General features: G+C 31.7%; 1 protein-coding gene across 3 annotated transcripts in view; it reads right to left on the bottom strand.

The window, feature by feature from the left end:
- The window catches only part of LOC132744707 (inositol polyphosphate multikinase-like), a 38,275-nt gene extending 16,572 nt beyond the window's left edge, over positions 1-21,703 (bottom strand). The window contains exons 1-3 of one of the 3 annotated variants that reach the window (XM_060733486.1): positions 20,976-21,703; positions 7,899-8,011; positions 3,544-3,726 (exon numbers count right to left, since the gene is read on the bottom strand). In XM_060733486.1, coding sequence (XP_060589469.1) covers positions 3,544-3,726; positions 7,899-8,011; positions 20,976-21,085 — 406 coding nt within the window. In that variant the 5' untranslated portion in view covers positions 21,086-21,703. Of the gene's footprint in view, positions 1-3,543; positions 3,727-7,898; positions 8,012-13,079; positions 13,397-14,791; positions 14,934-20,975 lie in introns of those variants that run through there. The other 2 variants (XM_060733492.1, XM_060733501.1) reach the window with 2 other exon arrangements.
- Positions 21,704-24,060: the final 2,357 nt, after the last annotated feature.

Raw genomic sequence — 24,060 nt, 5'->3', positions numbered from 1 at the left:
TTTATACTATATGACCTTCAACATAATCCAATATTATTATTAAATACTGTATTTCACAAATAATCTGCTTCAACAAAAAGCTGTAAAATGCCAATCTTAGATAGCTTACAATGACATTTGAGCCGCGTCACAACAAAACCAACATAATGGGTTTGCGACCAGCATGAATGTGGACCAGCCTGCGCATACTCGCAGTCTGATCAGGATCCATGCTGTTCGCTATCAGTTTCTCTACTTGTTATAGGGTTTGTAAGCGAACAGCATGGATCCTGATCAGACTGCGCGGATGCGCAGGCTGGTCTGGATCCAAGCTGGTCGCAAACCAATAATGTTGGTTTTGTCATGACACGGCTCATTTATATAATCTATGTTATCAGTATAGAGCTAGGCCAGCCTGTAAATCAGAGCAGCCCAGGGGCTTCTTTTTCATTCTATAGCTGGGGCCTTGCATCCAAGGGGCTTTTTTCATTCTATAGCAGGGGGCTTGCATCCTAGGGGCTTTTTTCATTCTATAGCAGGGGGCTTGCATCCCAGGGGCTTTTTTCATTCTATAGCAGTGGGCTTGCATCCTAAGGGCTTTTTTCATTCTATAGCGGGGCTTGCATCCCAGGGGCTTTTTTTTCATTATATAGCAGTGGGCTTGCATCCAAGGGGCTTTTTTTCATTCTATAGCAGGGGCTGTTTCCCCTCAGAAAAAAAATTAAACCATGCAGTTTTCCTCTCAAATTTAACTGAAATCAATTTTTTTGTCTGCTTTTGCAAAAATACTGTGTTATTTTCCCCCAAATTTTAGGGAAGGGCCCTTTCCCCTACATGTGAAAAAAAGCCCTAAAGCCTGACCAGGCTCTGTACAGTTGCTTGCTGATTTTTTTTATTTTTTTTCCTCTCTTTTAAAATCTCACTTTCTTACAATAAGCACTTCTAAATCTATGGGACAAGTCCATTTTTACTACATGAGGTGGATAACTGACTTGTGATAATGCCAACTATAAGTGTTTTTAAAACATGGGCAATATATAACAAGGTCTTAAACTTTATAGTCATATCTTTAGAACTTGGGCAATATATAACACAGTGGCATCTAGTCAAAAACTGTTGATGTCCCAAAGCCAGATCCTGAGATATTTTTTTGTCTCCCTTCTACAGAAGATATTGCCCATAAACTCAAAATAGCATGTTATATCTCAACAGGAAGTAGAATTAGTTGGACTACGTCTTATCAGAAACAAACAAATACTGTAATTGTTTTTCAATACTGATTTTCAAGGTTATATTAAAATGACAATCTGCTGTAATGTAATCAAATATCAAGGCCATGTGAGACAGATTTACCTAACCGAATTATTTCTTACATAGACACTTGGGGTTATGCAAGTTGTTTTCCTTTTTTTGATTTGCACTTGTATGCATCACGGCTAAATTTAATTTGCAAAACCCTACATTAAAAATTGTTTGCATATTATTACTACCTGGTTTACACGTAATGAAAATTAAACTTGTTTTCCATTATTTTGACACTTAAAAAAACTCACTAAAATATCATAAATTGATTGAAGCATGGGTAAAACAATGTTTTTTTTTAAAGGTTGTGAAATTCTGTTCAAACTTGTTTATGTGTAAGGCACTAGACCATGTCATATCAATATTTTAAACCAATTAAGACTAGTGCTTGCAAAAAAAATTTGTTTAAATTTTCAAAATTCAAGGGAGGAGAAGGGTGGGGGGTCCACAATCGTCTGTGATTACTAATATGGTGAAATGTGTATTACATGATTTACATCCTTTATTTCTCCTAACAATTACAAAATACACACTCCTAATTAATTATCAGTACTCTTAATTGGATGAAAAAAATAACACATGATAAAAAAACGATAAAACAAGTTTTTTATTAATTAAAACCAAACTCGGAACAAAATTAATGGTTCAGCGCAGCAACGACACAAACTTGTTTTCTAATACAGATGACATATGTCAGTATTGCGTCAAATTCCCAATGTTTTCAATTACATTCATCATAATTACCTTGTAACATTACCGTTATAAAATACTTGGAACGACATAGTTTGAGTCATGTTTACAACATAATCAATCATGTGCATGAGATTCATCAGCTTCTTAAGATGACGTGGAGAAAAACAACAACACCTATTTTTGGCGTAAACATTTAGATACATCAGAAGTATGTAATACACAGTATTACTACACCCATGTGCTAATCATGTCATTAATGAACTGTGTTACTTTTAATGCCTTTAACTATAAACAAACTGTAAAATTAATTGCCTGTCCCCCCATATTATGAACGCTGTATGGGGGAACCACTATAAAACATTTTACATTTTAATCATGACTTTTTTATATAGTACATTATTAATCAAGAATTTAGTGAGATGGGGAGGAGACTACATTTTGATCATGAATTTTCTTAATATGGTACATAGTAAACTTTTAATCAAGAATTAGTGAAAAGGGGAAGAAGACTACATTTTGATCATGATTTTTTTTATATGACATATATTTAACAAAAATTTGATGAATGGGAAAGCGAATACTTTATATCAATCTTTCTTAATTGAATAAATAATGACATCCGATCATTTCGTCAATACTGATAAACATTCCATAGTAAATTATCAACATATTTTCTTAAGGTTGATGACATTAACAAATTATTGTACAAATTACAACATTTGTTTTAAGTTACCAAATTGAGAACAAATTGATTGCCTGTATCATATAGTCATGCAAACAATTTTCATATATGAAAACTGGGCTACTATTAAGACAGTTTTTGAGGCGAAAAATAAAAAACATGGAATCCAAAATCAAAATTTTGCACGGAATCTACAAAAATCACTACATCAAACCATAGAAAGCTGCTGTTAAGTTACTACCTCATAATGTATGAGTAAAATTAAGTTTACTTATTACTACATTGGTTTTAAAATAAGACACACCCACTCTAAACGATAACCAAACCTTCTGAAATTTTCAAACAATATTTCCCTGTTCCATTTGTGCAATTTATTTATTCTGACTTTCATTAAAGTGAATTGGACAATAATAGAAGGTCTGTAATTCAATGAATAATTATGTTGCAAGAATTAAGTATCGAACATAACAGCAAAGCATGAATTTAAGAATTATATATGGATGTTTCTGGCAAGTGTGAAAAACATTATCCGATATTACATATATCTATATAGCATGTAATAAAATGTTTTAGAACAAAAAATAAGTATTCATCATATAAATGTTCATTCCAAATCACTTAAAACTTCATCAACATTTGAGCTGCGCCATGACAAAACCAAAATAGTGTGTTTGAAACCAACATAGATCCAGACCATGTGCAGTCTGATCAAGATCCATGCTGCTCGCTTACAAACTCTATTACAAGAAGAGAAACTGATAGCGAACAGCATAGATCCTGATCAGACTGCACAGATGCGCAGGCTGATCTGGTCGCAAAAGCATTATGTTGATTTTGTCATGGTGCGGCTCAAATTTTTTCCGCTAGTATTCATAGTGTACACATACCATCTGGATATTCATCAAATTGAAATGAGCCGTAGAACTGCGGGAGTAGTTGTTGTAGTTGTAATATATCTTTATCAGCACAGTCCTCATCAAATATTTTCCTATAGAAGTCCAGCTCCCTCGTCCCGCGAGGAGGCTTCTGTAGTGCCTTCAATATAGTCCCGTCCTCATGTTCCAATAACCCTGTAAACAAAGATTACTGTGTGAAAATAGTATAAAAAAAAAATATTTTTTATATTTATATATTTACATATTTTATTTCATGAATTTTTACAGATGACGCGAAAGAGCATAATCATATTTTGACATTTTTGGACATTATAACAAACATCATAACATAAATCTTAGAGCGCAATCTTGGTTATAATTCTGTAAATAAAATATATAAAGGGGTAGGTAATTTGTTTCCTTAGTTAAGATAAACACATTTTGCTACTTTAACAGTTTCTGTCTTTTACCAGCTTAAATAAATGCCCTTTCAAAACAAATATTACTTTGCTTTATTTTATGTCTTACAAGCTACAAAAACTCATGCGATTTCCTTTTTAAGAAACACAACAGCCATAAATGGGTATTGTCCATACAAATGGCGCCTAAATGGAACTAGAACTCGGCGAGTCGGATTTGTCGCCATGTCACATTAAAGCTGTTAGTTAGGCATTTTCTTCTTAAACATAGGTCACAGTAAAGCTCAAAATCTGTCAGTTAGGCATTTTATTCTTAATATAGGTTATTTATAAACACTGCTCTTGCAATGTACATGTACCTTAACTTTACTTGCATTTGAACTGATTATAACAATGAGATTTAATCTCAGCCAGATTTTACTAAAGTACTGATGAAAATATATATGGTACTAGTATCTTTCACACTATCTTTCTTGCTACTCCACAATAAGAAGATAGTTCTGGAAACAGTCAGTCTGCTGCCAGTATAAAGTGAGTGGGTGGGGTATCATGTCAATTTGCCAACAGCCGCAAACACACATAGTATTCTAGTGACAAAGCACTAACATGTTGGTCTTTAACAAGTTAAACATTATTTTACATGTTAACACCTTGTGTACATACTCATTAAAAATAATAAATTGAACATATTACAGGAGCTCCAATGAGGTCAAATAATTTGAATAAGTGTTAAATGCTTTTCATTTTGGGGTCATTTTGCACAATGAAAATTATCATTCTGGAAAAACTGGGTGAAATAATGATCTGAAAATTGCACACAAAAATTCAAGACCTACATCAAATGGTACAAAAATCTCAGAAAAAATATCTCCAGTCCCCTCATGTCAATAAATCTCAGTGGAGATTCCTTTAAGTCATAAAGAAGCTTTAGATTGTTTATTTATGCGAGCTGGATCAACAACCATGCAATATGACCAGGCTCTATACTGTTGCTATCTCAATTTTTGTATTGTAATACGGAAATCCCTTGAAATTTGAACAAACTGGTAGAAATTCAAAGCTGGGAAAATCCTTTCCATAAATTCTGCATGTTAAGGGTCAGGTGGGCCATTATGCCTGAAGAAGATACTATCTGAAAATCAGTTCCTGATGAAAATTTGTTGCAGAAGAAAAATTAATAAAGTGTTATGAAGCTTTCCTATAACTGTAAACTAAGACAAACTAGAAATGTGTCATCATGCCACAGATGCCCCCGCATGCAGCCAAAATTTCAGATGTTATCATATTTAGTTCCAAATTTGTTTGCACAAATTATTTTTTTCATTTGCAGTTCAAAGCCCTTAAAACTTTTCAATGTTAACATAAACCATTTTCATACAATGTTCAAAGCACTGAAATTATTCAGTCTTAACCTTTTGAAAATAGCATATTTCATATTTGTAGCCAAAATTATGGCTACATACATTTCCACAAAAGTATGAGTGCTGAAACTGAAAGTTCAAATTTTTTCCAACATTCAAGAAAGATAAGTTTGTCCAAAATCATTGAACCACGACCAAATTCAAACTTTCCACAAAATTTCATATTATTTTCAAAGTGAAAGGGGCATAACTCTGCCAAAAATCATTGAACCATGACCAAATTCGAACTTGACCTGTATTTTCTCAAGACATATCCATATGTCAAATTAGAGTTGAATGTGTTGTACCTTTGGGGAGATAATGAACGGAAACTGAAAATTTCATATTATTTTCAAAGTAAAAGGCGCATAACTCTGCCAAAAATCATCGAACCATGACCAAATTCGAACTTGACCTGTATTTTCTCATGACATATCCATATGTCAAGTTTGAGTTGAATGTGTTGCATCGTTGGGGAGATAATGAACAGAAACTGAAAATTTCATATTATTTTAAAGTAAAAGGGGCATAACTCTGCCAAAAATCATCAAACCATGACCAAATTCAAACTTGACCTGTATTTTTTCATGACATATCCATATGTCAAGTTTGAGTTGAATGTGTTGTATCGTTGGGGAGATAATGAACGGAAACTGAAAATTTCATATTATTTTAAAGTAAAAGGGGCATAACTCTGCCAAAAATCATTGAACCATGACCAAATTCGAACTTGTCCTGTATTTTCTCATGACATATCCATATGTCAATTTGAATTGAATGTGTGCAACCGTTACTAAGATAATTAACGGAAACTGATGATGACGGAATGACAGAATGACGGAAGGACGGAATGACGGAAGGACGTAAGGACGGAACAGGGTAACACTATATCAGTGATTTTTCTCGCTTAATTGGGAAGAGTCCTTAGCCTCTTGATTTTGGGAAAAATTATTGCTAAAATTGCTAATTTGGGAAGAAAAATGCAGGTTTAAGTTCAGATTTTTGGGAAAACTGCATGATTTTAAAGAAAATTTCAATTGGGAAGAGGCCCTTTTTCGGAGTCTGTTATATATGTAGGAAAATCACTGTATATGCCCCGGCCATTACATGGCAGGGGCATAAAAAATTGATCCTTTACAATTATAACAGTCTCTCAATAAGAATTACTATATATTTTGTCATTGCTTTTTGTGAAATGAGCGCATTTTTTGTTAAGAAAAATAATTGTCATGGGTATCTTCATGACTGTAATCAGGACAGCGCCTAGCTATGTTACATTACATTCACTCAGTTATTATTGCCCAAGAGAACAAAAGCCGGCCAATCTTGCACATTAATCTCAATTTTTAAACGTATACAAAATCATTAAAAAATAATTTTTATCTCGATTTCAAATGCTCCAATGAATCTTCTTAATCATTTCAAATAATTTATAACTTTTTTTGTTATCAGTCCTTGAAATGAAAACAGCTTATACAATATGCCAAGGTGAAGGTCCTGTGACGTAAGAACCTTAAATAACCGGGTTTTTTGTTGTTTTTTTACTAAATCAGGCATGCCTAAAATCATTACTATTCAAATGAAATAGATAAATAGATTAAATATGGTAACCGTCTGTCAAAATCAATGGGAAATACAATGATAAAACACATCTTTATACAATAACTACCCCGATAGTATAGAACAAAACGCTAAACACTTTGACAATGAGACAATGACGTCAATGGGCGTTTAACCAGATCTCAGAATAACACTTGTGCTTTACTAAATCAATAAATAAGTTAAACGTTCAATATTGTCCCGACTTTAAAAGTACACAAATACTGTAAAAATTCTTAATCAATATACGCACTATATTTCGTTGACTCGAGTTACAAATGTACCTGTAAACTAATGATATCTATTGAGAATTGTTTTCAGTGCTCATTAGTCTAATTACATTAAACAAACAGGTATCGAAATAGTATACCCAATAGTAACTATGTATAATAACAGAATATTTATGTACATCAGATTTATTTCAGGATCTTTTACATTGATAATCGGTGTTTTGATTTAATTCTACATGGGGGTTTTGTTAAATTTGTCAATGATTTGGGCACCTATACATTACATGACATGACACTATTGTTTGACTTACAATCATTCGACACATCATCTAAATATATAATTAAATATTTTTACAATACATTTTTGTAATTACAGGTCAAATGTCAGTAAATAATACAATTAAGTTAAATCGAATACAATTTAAACAATCTGAGTGCAATGAGGTACAAGGTTTTCATATAAATGAGGAATCATTAATTATGAATTCCTGTAGGATTTTTTCATAGCATTCTAACTTGATAAATCTTGAATTTCTTACTTTAATATTTATATAAATTTCACATATCTTAACCCTGAATTAAGAAATAAATTTCAAATTATACTCCAATAAAACTGTTTTTCGTAAAATTTTTCAATGATTTTAAAGAACCAAAGGAATATAACAATAGCACTTTGCCCCGGTTGAGCTAAAACTACAAACAAACAATTTATTACATACCTAATTTTGACCTGCCTTCATGTTTATGGCCTGCGACCTGGTTGCGGGGAACCGAGGCCCCTTTTGGAAGGTGTGGCTGCTTTTCATCAACCTCATTATAGTCCATACTGCGTCTGAAAATACAGAAACAATACAGTTAAGAGTTTTTAAAATAGACACTATTGAGTGTACAATAAAGAAACATTACTGAGTGTACAATAGAGAAATGTTATTGAGTGTACAATAGAGAAACATTACAGAGTGTACAATAAGGAAACATTATTGAGTTTACAAATGTGAATTTGACTTTACTGGGTGTACAACAGAGAAATTTTACAGAGTGTACAATAGAGAAATGTTACAGAGTGTACAATTGAGAAACACCACTGAGTGTACAATAGAGAAATGTTACTGAGTGCAAATAGAGAAACATAACCAAGTGTACAATTGAGAACCACTACTGAGTGTACAAATAGAGAAACATAACTGAGTGTACAATAGAGAACCACAACTGAGTGTACAAAAAGGAAAGATTATTGAGATTAAAATAGGGAAACATTACTGAGTGTACAATATAGAAATATTACCGAGTGTAGAGTTATAAAACAATAATTTAAAGAATGAAGAAAGACAAAACTATAACACTTTATATCAATCTGATTAAAATCAGCTCCAAAATAACACTATGTTTTAGGATCTGACTACCACCAATAGGTTGTCACCTTCTTGTGATCTCTTAAACAACAAATCATCCGCAAGCTTTCATAATTTTGAAAGCGTTGCGGTTTCTAAATTTAACTGCTAGAAAACCAATACTAAGTAGGCTATTTTTCATGATTTCAAGAACAAACATGGCAAGCAGTTAAACTGGCAAAACAATCTTGCCCATTAAAAATTCAAAAAAGTCTATTATTTCCAGTTAATTTGTTAAAAATTACTTCAAACATTTTTTTCCCAACAAAGATCAACAATTTGTTTTACTTCCATGAACAACATATTTTGATACTTTTGTAAAGGATGGTTTGATTGCATGCCTAAAAACAGCTTTCTCCAGAATCCAAATCGCAACGAAAGCGAAACATTTATGATGGCAATCAGATTTACATGTAAGAAAAAGTAGATCTGAACTTTAGTCAGACTGAGTTTACATTCACTTACACTTGATTGAAATCCATTGAGAACCATTTAATTAAAAAATTGGATAGATTTAACTTCCTCTAAGTAACAAATGAAAAGAACAAAACTCATTTCATACCCTAGCTTTGGTTTCATTACATCAATTGCATTTTTTTGTTAGTACATACAGTTTAACTAGTGCTACATGTACTTTCAGTTGTTTGTATATTATAACATCTCTACCAAAAACACATGTACAAGTATATATTATTTATATATTTGTAACAATATTTACTTTCAAAAGCACAACATTAAAATTTTACTTTAAACCTTAGATTGCTGGCTGTGATTGAACATACCATATGAGCCGTGTCATGACAAAACCAACATAATGGGTTTGCGACCAGCATGGATCCAGACCAGCCTGTGCATCCGCGCAGTCTGCTCAGGATCCATGCTGTTCACTTACCAACTCTATTACAAGTAGAGAAACTGATAGCGAACAGCATGGATCCTGATCAGACTGCGCGGATGCTGGTCGCAAACCCATTATGTTGGTTTTGTCGTGACATGGCTCATATTGATCAAAACAGACTATTAGAACAAGATCAGTTGGTCTGTGCCATCTGATCAGGATTTGCTATGTTTACTATTTAGATAATAAATACTTTTTTCCTTTAAAATCATAAATGGTTTTGTCCAGATGGAAAGATGGGCAAGTCCGTTTAAGATTTTTAGCAGTGTAACTATTAAATAATTGGCATATCATATATTGTAAAAAAAGAATCATTTTACGCAACAATGACCGCCATAAAGTTATCATATAACATCTTCAATAACATACTCAAATTTTGACAGATTTTCTGATGGCAAATAAATAAGGTCATACAAGAAAAGAAGGTCTCTTTTTTTTTTTCTTAACATAATATTAATGCCCATCTCACAATAAAAGTTTCAAATAAACTTTCGACTCTGAAGTTTGCCAAAATGACACAGGGCCAGTTTTAAGTTTCGAACATATTTTCAACAAGACTCGGGCAGCTAAATTGATTGTACTTATTTGCCCAGGTTGTCCCACTACGGACAAGTAAAAATTTTCAAAAAATTATTTATTATCAAAAATATTATCAAAATTTTCAAAAAATTATTTATAATCAAAAATTATCAAATGGACCACTTAAGAAATGCTTTAGATAAAAACGGGCAAGTAAGTCAAAATTTAGATTTTGCCGCCCCCTGCAAGTATGAGGTTTACATGTTTATATCTAGATTCATTTCATTATTTTCCTTTTTCATAAAGAAATTAGACTATCTTTAAAACAAAATATGTAAATTATTTGCCATTGTTACCATCACTGGTTACTATAACATAGTTTCAAGGAAATTTAAGTGCATATGACAAATCAAGTAAAATAAATCATTATAAGAAGTCTTTGTGTTAAAATTACCCAGTTATCTTCAAGGTCAACAATTTTTTCCCTCATCATTAAGTGTTCTTATTTAAGCTTTATTTTAGTTTCCAGGAAAGATTAACATTACAGTGCATTTTTATTTCAAACATAAGCTGCAGCCATATAATGTTAAACTAAATATTGTTAAGGTCTGTACCAATAGTTCTCAACATTTACTTTGTAATAAAAATGGTTAAATGTTTATTTGCAATAAATATATATAAAAATGTCAGTAATATGCCATGTTTTTTCACTGCTGATAACTTCAGTTTTATTTTGCTTATTGTTTCAATGATTTCATAAACAATGTGTCATTTTTTTTATCAACATTTAACATTATGATTTTAGAAGACAATAACTTTCTTTCAGGGAAGCAGCAGATAGGATTCTTCATTGACATGTGTAGGTATCCAAATTTTGACAAAACTTGAAACTGTTTAACATCTAAAAAGACAAACTAAAGCCTCAGCTGAAAATAATGCCCTCCCTTCAAAAAGTATTTATCTTCGTGAAAAGTTGTAAACTTTAATAATGTGGAGATATTTTATCAATACTTTTAACTCATTTTTTTTATATTAATGATCATGCAAATAAAAAACCTCAAATTTATATCATACAAACTTTATATTGTAATATGCTCCACTGAATTGTAACTTGTTACTTTACTTTATCGAGGTTAAAAAAATGAGGCAAGGTAAAAAACTAGAATACTCTGGTTACAAAATGAATTGACTGCATTCCAAATAATTTTGTTTTGTTTTGTTTCATATAACCATTTGAGCGCACCTATAAATATTAGTATGCTGGTACTAAAAACAATAAATTCCAAATACATGTATCATGATATTGTAATTACTAAATTAGCATTAAACTGTTAAAAATTTGAGAAATAACAAAAAAGCATTCTTTAACCACAAACAGTTCAGTGACTTATATTAGTAATAATTACAATTTTTGAACTTCTATTCACAATTAAAGATATATTATGCTCAAATTTGATATTTAAAAATATTGAAAATTGCAACACTTTCTCTTTGTAAAAATAAAATAAACATGTTTTGACTTCACACAAAAATATGTGTTTTTTAACTGGCAGTTTTTTAAAGAAAGGACCAAACTTTACTTAGGTACCAGCTTCCCATACATAGTTTGTACATTTTTTTTATTCAAATTAGACATTTTCAGTAAGAATTTCATAGATTCAATAAATTTCTGCGATAAAAATATTGGACTTAAAAATGAGTACAGTATATCTTTAACCCTTTACCTCATATAGATATGTTTTGACCTTTGATGCCCCCCCCCTTTTAGGCCTCAAAAGGTGAAAAAAATGCCCTATATAGACTTCAAACACTGCTTTTGTTTGAGAAATGTTGATAAAAAAAGTGATCACTTTTTCGACGCCGCCCCCTATCAAAAATGACATCAAGGGGTTGCCAAGAAAATTTTGGACATGTGACAGGCTAAAAATGGCCTCAGGGTGATGGTAGGGTAACGTGTAACCAACTCTGAAAGGCCTTTTACTCTATCTCAATCCATTGAGAAGTTGCAGCACGTTGAAATCAGTTTTGACGGGAAAAAAATCAATGCAAAATAGTGATTTTTGACAATTCTGAGACGTCCCCGGCTCCGTTGCCATGGTAACAGGAAATTTAAGATTGAGCATGCTGTTACAGAGGCTATGGTCCAGTCAACATTTGTGCCAAGTTTCATCAGTACTGAGGCATTTTTCATAGTTTAATACCAGTTTGAACTTGTAACAGAGTAACAAGAGGCTTTTCAATGAAAACGGCCATTTTTTCACAATATGCTCATGAGGTAAAAGGTTAAATATTGCATCTTACTACTTTATATTGGTCATGATGGTCCCTAAAAATAGAAACTAAAAGTTATGACTTATATGTATGAGAATATCATACAGCCAAGTAAAAATAAAACAGCTTAATCAACCTTCACCCTAATTAGTTTGTATGATAAACTTGACCCTGGTTTAAATTTGGAACAGCTATCCTAAATTTAAAGATTTTCACTACCAAAATGCTAAGATTCAGAAGCTATAATTGGCAACAGTCATGTCAAATTGAAAAGAATTTTGAACTAGCATGGATATATATATATATATATATGCATTGCAGCATACATGGTTGTTGCTAGGAGACAGCTGAAGGCTGAAATGAATGTCTAAAGTGCACTTTGAGCCACTTCAAAACTTAGAAAACACCCTTTGATGCATGTGATAAAACCAAAAATCACTGCCTAAAATTTAAAAAAAACATCTCAGAAAAATTTCAAGGACAATCCTTGGCATAGGCAAACCATTATTTATAAATATAGTCTTACTGACCTTGACCCAATAAACCTCAAACCTCACCCTAGACAAATATGTCAGATATTGGTTAATGAATGAAAGTGCTATGAGAACTGAAGGAAAAAGCAGCTACTATAATTACATCCCCTGAAAACAAAAATCAGGCACGGCAGGCAGCCTAAAACATTGTTTATAGGACTATTAAAACTAGAGGTTTTATTGAAGAAAAAAAATGTTTTAAATTCTAATTTCATAGTTCTAAAACTGTAAAAGTGTGGTTATGATAAACCTATATAATACTATGAAAAAAAGCAAAATATTTCTGACCTGAAATTTACCTCCAAAAAATCCTTTCCTTCTTAAGTTTCTTGATTTTAATCTACTTGCCAATTTCCAAAGTAAAATATGTAGTAACTTTCCTTTCTTTGATAAATCCTTTCTACTCTTGTCCTATTTTACTGATTGTTTGTTTAAAGCTTTGTCCTGATAAGCTGTTTGTGCTAAACCCAATTCAAACTTTTTCATTTACATAATATAAAATTTAAAGTTTAAACATGTTACACTTTAATATGACTTTATATCCCTTTCCTTTTATATACCAGTGTGGTGGCGTGTCCTAGTGGTTAACGCATCAGACTAGTAATCTAAGGATTGTTGGCTGCGTGGGTTCAATTCTTGTCAGGGGTAAGCCTTGTTAGTTCCAAGAACAGTGTAGTCAGTGACGTCAGTGCATGAAGTGCCAGACAAAATTATTTGTTGACATTTTAGTACATATTGCCAATTTATTATAAAGCAATGCTTTGATTTAAAATATCAGCAGTTGTAAAAGGTATAATTTTGTATTGTGTATCATAATTGCTAAACTAGTTTGTTGAAATTGATTTTCCACGTGTGTAATTAGATAAAATCTGTATCGAGTGTGCAAAAGGCATTGCATTCCTTGAATTTATTTATAGTATAGAGGGGTACATTTGCCATTATTTTTTTAATTATTTGCTTATATTTTTCAATTGAAAATCATCGTTTAACCCATTACTCCATAGAGATATGTTAATTAGTGCACCATATGCCCATAGATAAGAAGTGATTTTTCTGCACCATTCCAATACTGATAAGCCACACAATAAAGAACACTAAAATAATTACACATATGTACCATTTCATAGGCAATTTTGTTCTTATCTCTTAATTGATCATTTATGTAAAAGACTGTATTTATAGAGCATGAAATTCCCTTTATTTCAGTATAAAAATCAGTTTACTGCTATGTCTGGTTATAATTATATGGAGACCTGAAACTGATCCTTATCTTCTTCTAAATCTATATAGATTATATAGGGAAATAGTCAAAAAGCAGGGGGTCATTGTTTTTACATATTTATTACTAATTATTCAATTAATTATCACACATGTTTTTACTACCTTCTTGTTAAAATATGTCTCCACTAAAAGGTGATGCATTTACTTTGAGTGTCCTCATTTTGGAAATATCTTAATTTTGCCATCATATTAAGAGGCGTCCAGAGGAGCTTGCATGAGGTAATAGATAAAGGCGTCCAGAGGCGCTTCTATGGAGTAATGGCTTAAAGACAAAAAATAACATACGCACTTTCGCCTTCCATATATTTTTGAAAAGTGCCGTACGGCTAGCCAATACAGTGTGTCCTGGCTAGTTGTACGTGACTCACGTATGGCTAGAACTTTTGGCTAGCCGTACGGCCCGTACGGCTGGCCACTTCCTTTTCAATTATTGATAGAATGTCAATCTCCTGATGTTAGATCAAACTCTCAAAAAATTAATACTAAATATATATATATATAATCAGTATGCTAAAACAATAATGCCCGCTTCGATCTATTAATAATCAAATATACTGCATACGACGTTATTATGAGTAACAATTATGTGAAACAATTTATCCGAAAAGAACACATCCGAAAACAAAATAATGTAGTTTTAAACATGTGTCAGCTTCGCATTGATAATATAGGTAACGCCTTTATGTATATTCAGAAATGATTATGTTTTGTGTCATTACCTGAAAATATATATTTGTTTTCTTCAATTTCAATGAAAAAAACTAAAAAATGATTTTTTCTTTTCAGTACATCTGAATCACCAGCTGCGTGGTGTGTCTACAAGCTTCTGAACTATGCAGACTGAATTTCAGCCGAATAACACAATATCATTATCATCGCGGCTGACTGAGGGATACTGAGCCGTGTTATCATATAATAGATATATTTAGTTTTTCTGCAATTTCTACATAAAAATACAAAAAATGAACACTTTATTGTTCTAAAATACTTATTGATCATTTGTTAAAAGCGTTTCATTTATAATCATTTACGTACATAGTGACTAAATACACAATTAAATCACGAGGCTAAACAGTTAAAAAATATACGATATAACTTGAATGTTTCTAATCATGAATTTGCAAATATAAACTAAAATACCTTATTACATTTGTGTAATAAAGATCTGTGTTTTAAAGTAGCAAAATATTCTGGTCCCTTTATGTTAAAGGCCCAATATTTCTCAAAAACCTTTGGTAAATTGTAACAGTTTCCAAATAAATACTCATTTGCCACATAGATGAACTAGCTTTTGCTTCTTTTGCTCTGTTATAAATTGGTATAACTAGTGAATTAGTATTTTGTATGGAAATCAAAATACTACTTTGTTTACAATTTGCTACCTGTATAACCCACTACTTCACGTTCTGCCTATTTTCCTCAGTTGATAACCCACTGACATGCTCTAAATATTATTTAGCATAATCATGTTAGATAATAAAAACACATGGATTTCTTAAAACGGATAACGTCTGTCTGTAATTAAGCCGAACGTTCTATGGTAAAATGTTAATATTTTGGGTCTGCATGCAAAATGCAAACACAAGTTTGCTTATTGCATAACTACACCAAAACTGGGAAGACTGACCTATGGGCCGGGGGAAATCTATTGATCATATCTAAATCATGGTTTATAGAGTTAATTTGGTAATTGTTACAGTACAGTATTAAGGTACGTATAGCAAAGATATAAAAGTGTTGTTTTTTAAGTTCATTGGGTAAACACACATATGAATTGATATATATTCCGAACGGACATCGCATTAACTTTTCAACCGTTTAAGATTTTTTAGTGTAGACTTTATTACTAACCATTGGCATTTTATTGTAAATACGTGGACTTACATATTATCAAATGTAGCTGTCCGAACATTTCGCATAGACCCACGCCAAATCTGTCAAAACTATATTTACTTGAAGATGAGAACCACATTAAATTACAACACCTAGTGTCAATTGTGACTTACAGTTATCACAGTTTAGCTGTCGAGCCGAAAATTGCCGACAAAAATTATGTAATCGCACATGTACTTTGCCTAGCTCATATATGCAGTTTCAAAACGCGCACAAATATCTATTGTCATTAAAGATCATACAGGTGAACCAATTAAAGAGTGACATTTATAGTTCACTGGGTGGTAACATAATTCTCCAGAGAAATTCATTTCTACACCATGGAAAAATATCATATTAGAGTAGCCAAGCGAAAGCGTCAGTTATCACACCCAACCACCGGGGATTACGCCGATGTTTGACTTTTCGTCTTTCGTCATATTCTGCGTGGTTCTGTTTTGGCGCCAAAAAAAGAGGAATATGTGAAATGCTTCCACAGGGCGGGCCCTATACCAGGAGTTTGAAAATCAAAAAGTCCAAGTAACCGTTATTGCCAGGGAAGGGCAAGGAGGTGGTTCCAATATATTGACTGACATAAATCGCGAAAATAATTGAATTGCTGCCTTTCTTGTCTGTTGTGGCAGGTACGTATATACGTACCTGGTTGTGGTTATACTTGAACTAGCATGACAAAAACCAATAGCCTTCGATCTGAAGGTAACACTGTTCTAAAAATAGATTTTACCTTATCACCACTACATCACCTGTACTGACTTTCGGACAAGGGATTAGGGAGTTCACACTATACATGATGTTAATCAGCGTATATTTACTTTGTTTACATGCAATATTTTAAGAAATTGTAGAATGCAAACAAGTTGGAAATGGAATTCAGTGTGAAAAGAAAAGGGACAACTATATTACACACTGTACTTTTGAAAAGTTCAATTTAAACATATGTCACAATCTGCTCTGGCCTCTATATTTGTCAATAAAACGGTTTTTGTCATTCAGGCAGAAAAAAAGTTTGACTCTTTTTGATTGATGAGGCGAAGTTTACAAAATGCACCAGTAATTCTAAATTGGCGATGATTTTAACAACAAATATTTTGTGTGAGACATAAAATAAAAAACAAATGTATTTTATTGTCTATACGTAAACAGTGTATGTTAAATCACGGACCTCAATTGTCAATTCAGTTTAAATATACATGCAAGCATGCATGTACGTATACATTATTTCTGATAAAGTAACTACTAGAATCGGCATTTTTTATTAGGTAAAATAGGAAAAACGCAGAGTTTTGCGTATTCTAAAATTATTAAAGAATTAATTTAAGATATTATAGTCATTAATATAATACTCGTAGCACTTTGGTGGATAGATTCATGACTTCTCCAATCTGCGTATTTTACATATAAACAAAATTTTGTACGGTATATCTGGGACAGAAAGATACTTTTTCATTTTTAGTCCCAATTTCTTAAAATCATACCATATCATATCACCATTTCTAATTTTGATAAACAGTGAAACAAAAACAAATTGCCAAGCGCCGGCATTTTTCTCAAATTGACATGCAGGGAAAGTATTGCCCCGAAAGTTATTTCTTTTTCACCATATCATCTTTTTTTCCTGATGGTTTTAAACCATCTCAATCATGCTTTACGCAAGTTTAACCCCAGGAACATCATTTCCATTGAAAGAAATGTGATTAAAAGTATTGGTAACCATTTCATGTTGTATAATCTACATGTAGATTAACCAGTTTCCTTGTCCGAAAGTTATCGATGTGTGGCTATTTTTAGAACAGGTCTCTTATCAGTGACGTAAACGATGCTTATCTCAGATCGTTCCCTATTCACCCGTTAGGAATTATTGTTAATAACATTTCTGACATTTAAAATCCTATTGATTAATTCATTTTTTTTGGTTCCTTTTTTATTGTTGTTTCATTAATTAATAGCTTAATATAATTCATAAACCCCTGGATTTATGAACGTACGGCCGAAAAAATTTCTTATATTGTCTAACAGTTTCACTGATTTAACAACAGCTTTCAGTTGTTCGATATACACACGTTTTGACAAATGGTTAGTCAGTAAATGAAATATAGGCCTGTGGGTCGGAACGGTTAAGCCTGGATAACATGGGTTTACTATATATTCCATATTTAACCATTACAATAATGAATGTTATTTCAACAGCTTAGTCACTTTTACAATATACAATTCGAATAATGATTATCTGGGTAAGAGCTACTACTAATGTGCAGTGGGCAAAATGGGCAAACGTTATTCGGCTAAATAAAATGAAATACATACATAGTTGCCTGCGTGCAGTGCATGATTTGAATGTAATGACAAAAATAATAACAAACTTGATATTGTATGCAAGAAGCAAAATAAAAAAGGTCTACATAATTAGTGTGGGCAATGATTATCCAATACATGACCTGATAGAGTACGATTGGTAGAAATTAAAGATGCAATAAGCAGAGAGAAATACATAGATGTATGAGATAGGCACACAATCAAATACATGCACATGATTATCATATTTTGATGTGCATAGCAAAAGATACCTGGCAGTGTTTGGTAAAAGAACATAAAAATGTTTCGTCGCACCTGAAGTACTTACTATATTTGACTATATAATCAACTGAGCTGCAACTATAAGGTTACTTTCAACTTTCACACTTTCGTCCCTATTAATGTCAAATGGCGACTCCAAGGTATGCTAGCAGAGGAGGGCCCAGTTTTGCCTTTCATTATTTACGGTACAACCATTATTTTTAATAAAATCAGATAGCTTCGATTCTTATAGGAAACAAATCAACGACACTTGCTGAATTTAAACTAACAGCGTACGTCAGCGTGCGTGTATGGACGAGTAATTCAAAGAAAGAACCTTTTCACTCTTCCGCAAAAGACGGCGAATATTCCAGTTCAACTACTACGGAAGCCCGGTAAAAACACTCCTTATTATGTTATTTAACTATGAAATTCACACACTGATATACATTGACAATCAATTTATCACCAAAGAAATTACGTGGTCCTAATTCAGAATTTTAGGCACGACCTGACCTTGACCTGTCTCTTGCAAGAACATGACATGCCATTTCGGCCATTCAAGTTTGGGTTTTGGGTTTATTTCAGTTCTGAACAAGGATGAATCAAACCTTATCCATTATTCACCGTATCAGCTGAACGTGCCAATGTTTACATTCTGCGTGTCAGGGGAAAGACGTCATTTTGACGTAAATTAGGGAAACTTTACCTGTTTTAACACTTTTCTCAGATGATTTGACCATATGGGAATCAGATAATGTATATAGTAATATGAGTTAATATTTCATATAGTTATGTAATATATATGCATGTCGTTTACATTTCTATTAACAAATACCAATATTTTGGTCGCCTTTGTAAAAAATAAACGTGGTGCTGTCAAATAACGTTTACGTCTGTTGATCGGGTATAATGTATACATGTATATAATATATATAAATGCGATATCGATGTGTAATAAAATTATGTAACATAATATTAATAATCTATTATGATATTAATGTTGTTTTACATACAACACACATAATATATACATGATATTAATGCGTAACACATTTTTATTATTGTGCAACATTAACACATAAAATATAAATAATGCGTAAAATATAACGCATACATGATATTTATGCGTTAAAGATAACACATATACGATATTAATGCGTAAAACCTCCTGGCATTTTGCATAAGATACTCATTATTTCCCCGTTTTTATCAAACAAACGTTGGTCTGTCTGTGGTTTTGTTTTATGAGTAGTAAACACGGACGTACATGTACATTTTAAAAATGTTTTGATTTTCTTAAAGTCACAATCAAGATTTGATATAACATTCACGATTGTTTTGCCAGCTGAAATAGTATACAAGTTTTGTGTGTTTATACAATTCTTGAAAATATCTATGTAAAGATAAACAACATATGATATAAATAATTTTTATATCGCTGTATACATGTAGTAATCTGGTGTCAAATGACTGATGAAACAAGGTAGCCAACTCAGTTGGGTCTGAAACCCATGTACGATCCCTGGGTTAAATGGCAGACACTGCTGCACAGTGTTTAACGACTAAGTCATCGTTGTTTTCAACATTTTATGTTTGATTTGGTTTCTTTTTCATTTCTTTTCTTGGTTTTGTTCAGTGTGTGTGTGTGTTTTTTTTATTACATTACCTTTTTTATGAGTAGGCCTATACATGGAACAGTATTATACTACATACATGTATTACAACCTACTATTAATTTATGTAAACCAGTTGACCGATTTTTTATCTTTGGATTTTTTTATATCTTTTTTTCCGATTTTTTTAATCTTTTTTTTTATTTACCTTTCAATTCTATAAACACTTTTTTTAATCAACTGTGAAATAGAAATAAGAGAAGTTCATATATCAGAGTTATTATTATTAAGATACTCGGGATTGTGAGTTATATACAACGAATTTGAAATTCTAAACCTGACATTAGAATGTATTATTAGTTCATTATAACTGAACATAATACCTATGAAATACCGACGAAAAACTAGCCCATTTCGACAGTAAATAAATATTTGAATAAGAAATAGAGTCAAAGGTCAATGAAGCTTGTTAAACTGTAACTATAACGTAGCCTGTCAAATTGCTCACAAGTTAACATTCTATATATACACAAGTTATATTATATATTTTTCACACAAAAAAAAATCACCTAACTGTAACATTTTTCTTTCTTTTTTAGAAACATATATGATCTATATCTATTTTATAAAGGGTACAATATCAATATGTTACTCAAAGCAAACTTTTTATCGGTAAAAGTTATTAACAACTACTGTATAATATAATTACTTAACCAGTATATAAAGATATTTTAAATTGTAATACAATTTATATTATAATATTTCAAAATACATATAAGTAGTATTATGCAAGTCGTGACATGTGCTAGTATTTCTTAAAGAAAATCCAATAAATTCTTACTTTCCACATAGTCGGAGACATGCTTCCATAAAAAGATCAACATACACTCCTGGAGGCATATCCCCCGCTCCGAGAAAATAAGAATTCCCTTCTACGGAAATTCCGCTCATTTATATATATCCATTTTTAATCATTACTATCCATGTTTTATCCATTCTGAAAGGGAAAAAAATAAACATGTATACACTTTATTCCACATATATAGTGATTTACTCCACTTCTATTTATTTGTCACACCTCAGCCGGTGTACAGGTAAAAATATATCCTGATCAATTGGTCCCGAACAACAGGTAGCGGCACTAACATATTAGCGTTCTTGATTATTGGATAAAAATTCCTTTAGAATATCCTGGCATTATCGGGTATCTGTCACTAGAAATATATTCCTTACAAATTTGGTTTTGTATTGGATTTATAGAAATGCATCACAAGCGCGGCCGCTCTTTATATGTTTATATACAGTTTAGTTATTATTAATGTTAACTAGTATGTATACATGTACTAAATCATTCATGAATAAAAAAATAAATGACACATCATATTATATTATTAAACGAGTTTAAACAATGACTTCAACAACAAATACCGAACATCAAGTGCGTAACGTCTGCTGTTTTGAAATATTAAACTTTCACACATTAAAACAAATCATTGTTCGGTTCAAAGGTCATTTAACGCGGCTCAGTTCGACATTACTTTAAATGCCGTGTACATTTTGTTCGAACGATTTTTAAGCACATAACAACATAATATTTACTGATATAACCAAGTATATACATGTACAGGTATATCAAATGAAGTTAATTTCATAAATCAATGTTTGTATTGAATTCACTACGTCACAAATACAACGACTTTAGAAAATAAATCTTAATTTAGGGAAATCTCGAATAAGATCAATATAAAAAGCATATTACGGAAACCATATATTTCAAGAGCTTAAGATTATCAAGATTTAAAGGCCATTTACTTCTTTAACAGTCTTTTTTTTACCTATATTTAAACGCTAGGTTTACAAATCTGATTTATGTTAGAGTATTAATATATTGTAAGAATAATTTCAAATACTAAACGGCACGTCTTTAGATAAGAAACATCAGTTAAACGCTGAATTTGGGAAAATCATGATTTGGTCTCTTAATCTTTGACCTTAAGAATTAAGATAAAACTTTTTATCTGCAAAATACAATACAAGTTTTATCATGATATCGTTTTTTTTCCCCACATACCTTTTAAAGTCGGATTTCAAAATATCTAAACGAGGAAAAATGCAACAAAGACGGAACACAATATACAAAAAAAAAGAAAAACAAAACAAAACAAAAAACTTACATGTAGGGATGTATATTATAATATACGTTCCTGAATTGCCCGTCATCGTTTATAAATACCCTCTACGTTTTTAATTTTTAAGCACTTATATTTACAGATGTCCCCTTTTTCGTCTGCTTGTGTGCCGTCATTACCATGTTCAAGGAAATCCTTGTTCCCTGTATTAGGGTTATTTATAAGTTATCTAATTCATTATTACAACTTTTTTTATTTAATAAGTTATGCTGTTAGAGGTGGGGGGTGCTGTTGGAGGTGTGTGGGGGATGGGGAGTTAAGTTATTTCTAATATTCGAATTTTTATAGGTCGTTTGGTACGCTTTAAATTCCGGTATTTAAAGTGGTCTGTGTGACAAAATTGGGACCGATAGTGTTGTTATTTTATTGTTTATATTTTAGTTGTATTAAAAGGGGTTAATGGGAACAGTGACAAACAGTATTTTATACATGTACTTGTGCTTAAGGACCGAGTAGAATTATCTATAATTCCATGTACTTACGATTATTTAGATATTGTACATTATAGGGAAAGCAATTTCAAATATTCGAGTATATTCGGGGGGGGGGGGGTGGGGGGTAGGGTATTTTGACAAAAAATAACTTCAGACATTACACTTACATTGCAGGCTAAGTTGCACGTAGGAGCAGTCATTCTTGCTTTTTGAGCTCTACGGGGGACGGGGATAGTAATTTCGGATTTTTAACTAAAATTTGTGTTGTGAAGGGCAATTTAAGCATTTCCGTGAAGTTCTTAGGCAGTGATTTCGTTTTTTAGCTGCGTCATGCGATTTGTAATTCAAAGTTTCTAGTTGTGTTGGACAAGGGTGTTAATTCTAGTATACAAATTGTGCTGTAGACATGTTTTTTCTACGTTATTTATCAGTGACTGCAGGGTCTTTCAAATATTTGAAAGACCCTGGTGACTGTAAGAAAGACAATAATTTCTTGGTGGGGACATCAATTCATTTCATAAATATATCCTAACATTTGTATCTTTATAATGAGCTCTCACTAACTCCCTGCGATTTTTAACCTTGTACATGTATTGTAATTATATATTATCAGTTTTTTTAGCTTGGGTTTTTTTGTTCCTTTTCTTAATATATAGTAAAGCATTAAAATATAAGTTTGCTTTTTAACTTAAAAATATTAATAAACATGTACACTTAAAAGGGCATATCAGTTCTATCAGAAATTTTCATCCATAGTTATTCATGTATAATCATATTGTCATGTAGATTTTATACATCATATACCTACCTGGGGAAGGCACATTTTTCTATAAAGATATAAATAAACAAATCACATTTTACTAGTTTTTGTGTGTGTATTTATCCAGTCAGAAAAAAAAATCATTACAATTTACACAAAACATGAATACACTGACACTACAGTAGTAAAAAAGGTTAATTTCTTTTTTTGATCTTTTAATAAATTATATATGCATAATACTATAAAGATACACAAAAATTAAATACATAAACATTCATTCAAAACAGACAGACACACACACAGACGAACAGACAAAATGTTAAATCAGGAGTATACAAAATAAAGAACACATAAGAAAGCACTACAAAAATCTACATCATCATTTTCATAATATATGAAAACACACACAGACGAACAGACAAAATGTTAAATCAGGAGAGTATAGAAAGTTAAAGAACACATAAAGAAAGCACTACAAAAATCTACATCATCATTTTCATAATATATTCTTATTGTCCATCATACTTAGTTCTAAGTTAAACC

This window comes from Ruditapes philippinarum, unplaced genomic scaffold, assembly GCF_026571515.1.
Source record: "Ruditapes philippinarum isolate M1 unplaced genomic scaffold, ASM2657151v2 ctg3007_1_1_1_1, whole genome shotgun sequence".
Classification (NCBI taxonomy): Eukaryota; Metazoa; Mollusca; class Bivalvia; order Venerida; family Veneridae; genus Ruditapes; species Ruditapes philippinarum.
The sequence above is the reverse complement of the archived record's forward strand: the minus strand, read 5'-3'. Positions and strand labels throughout refer to the sequence as shown.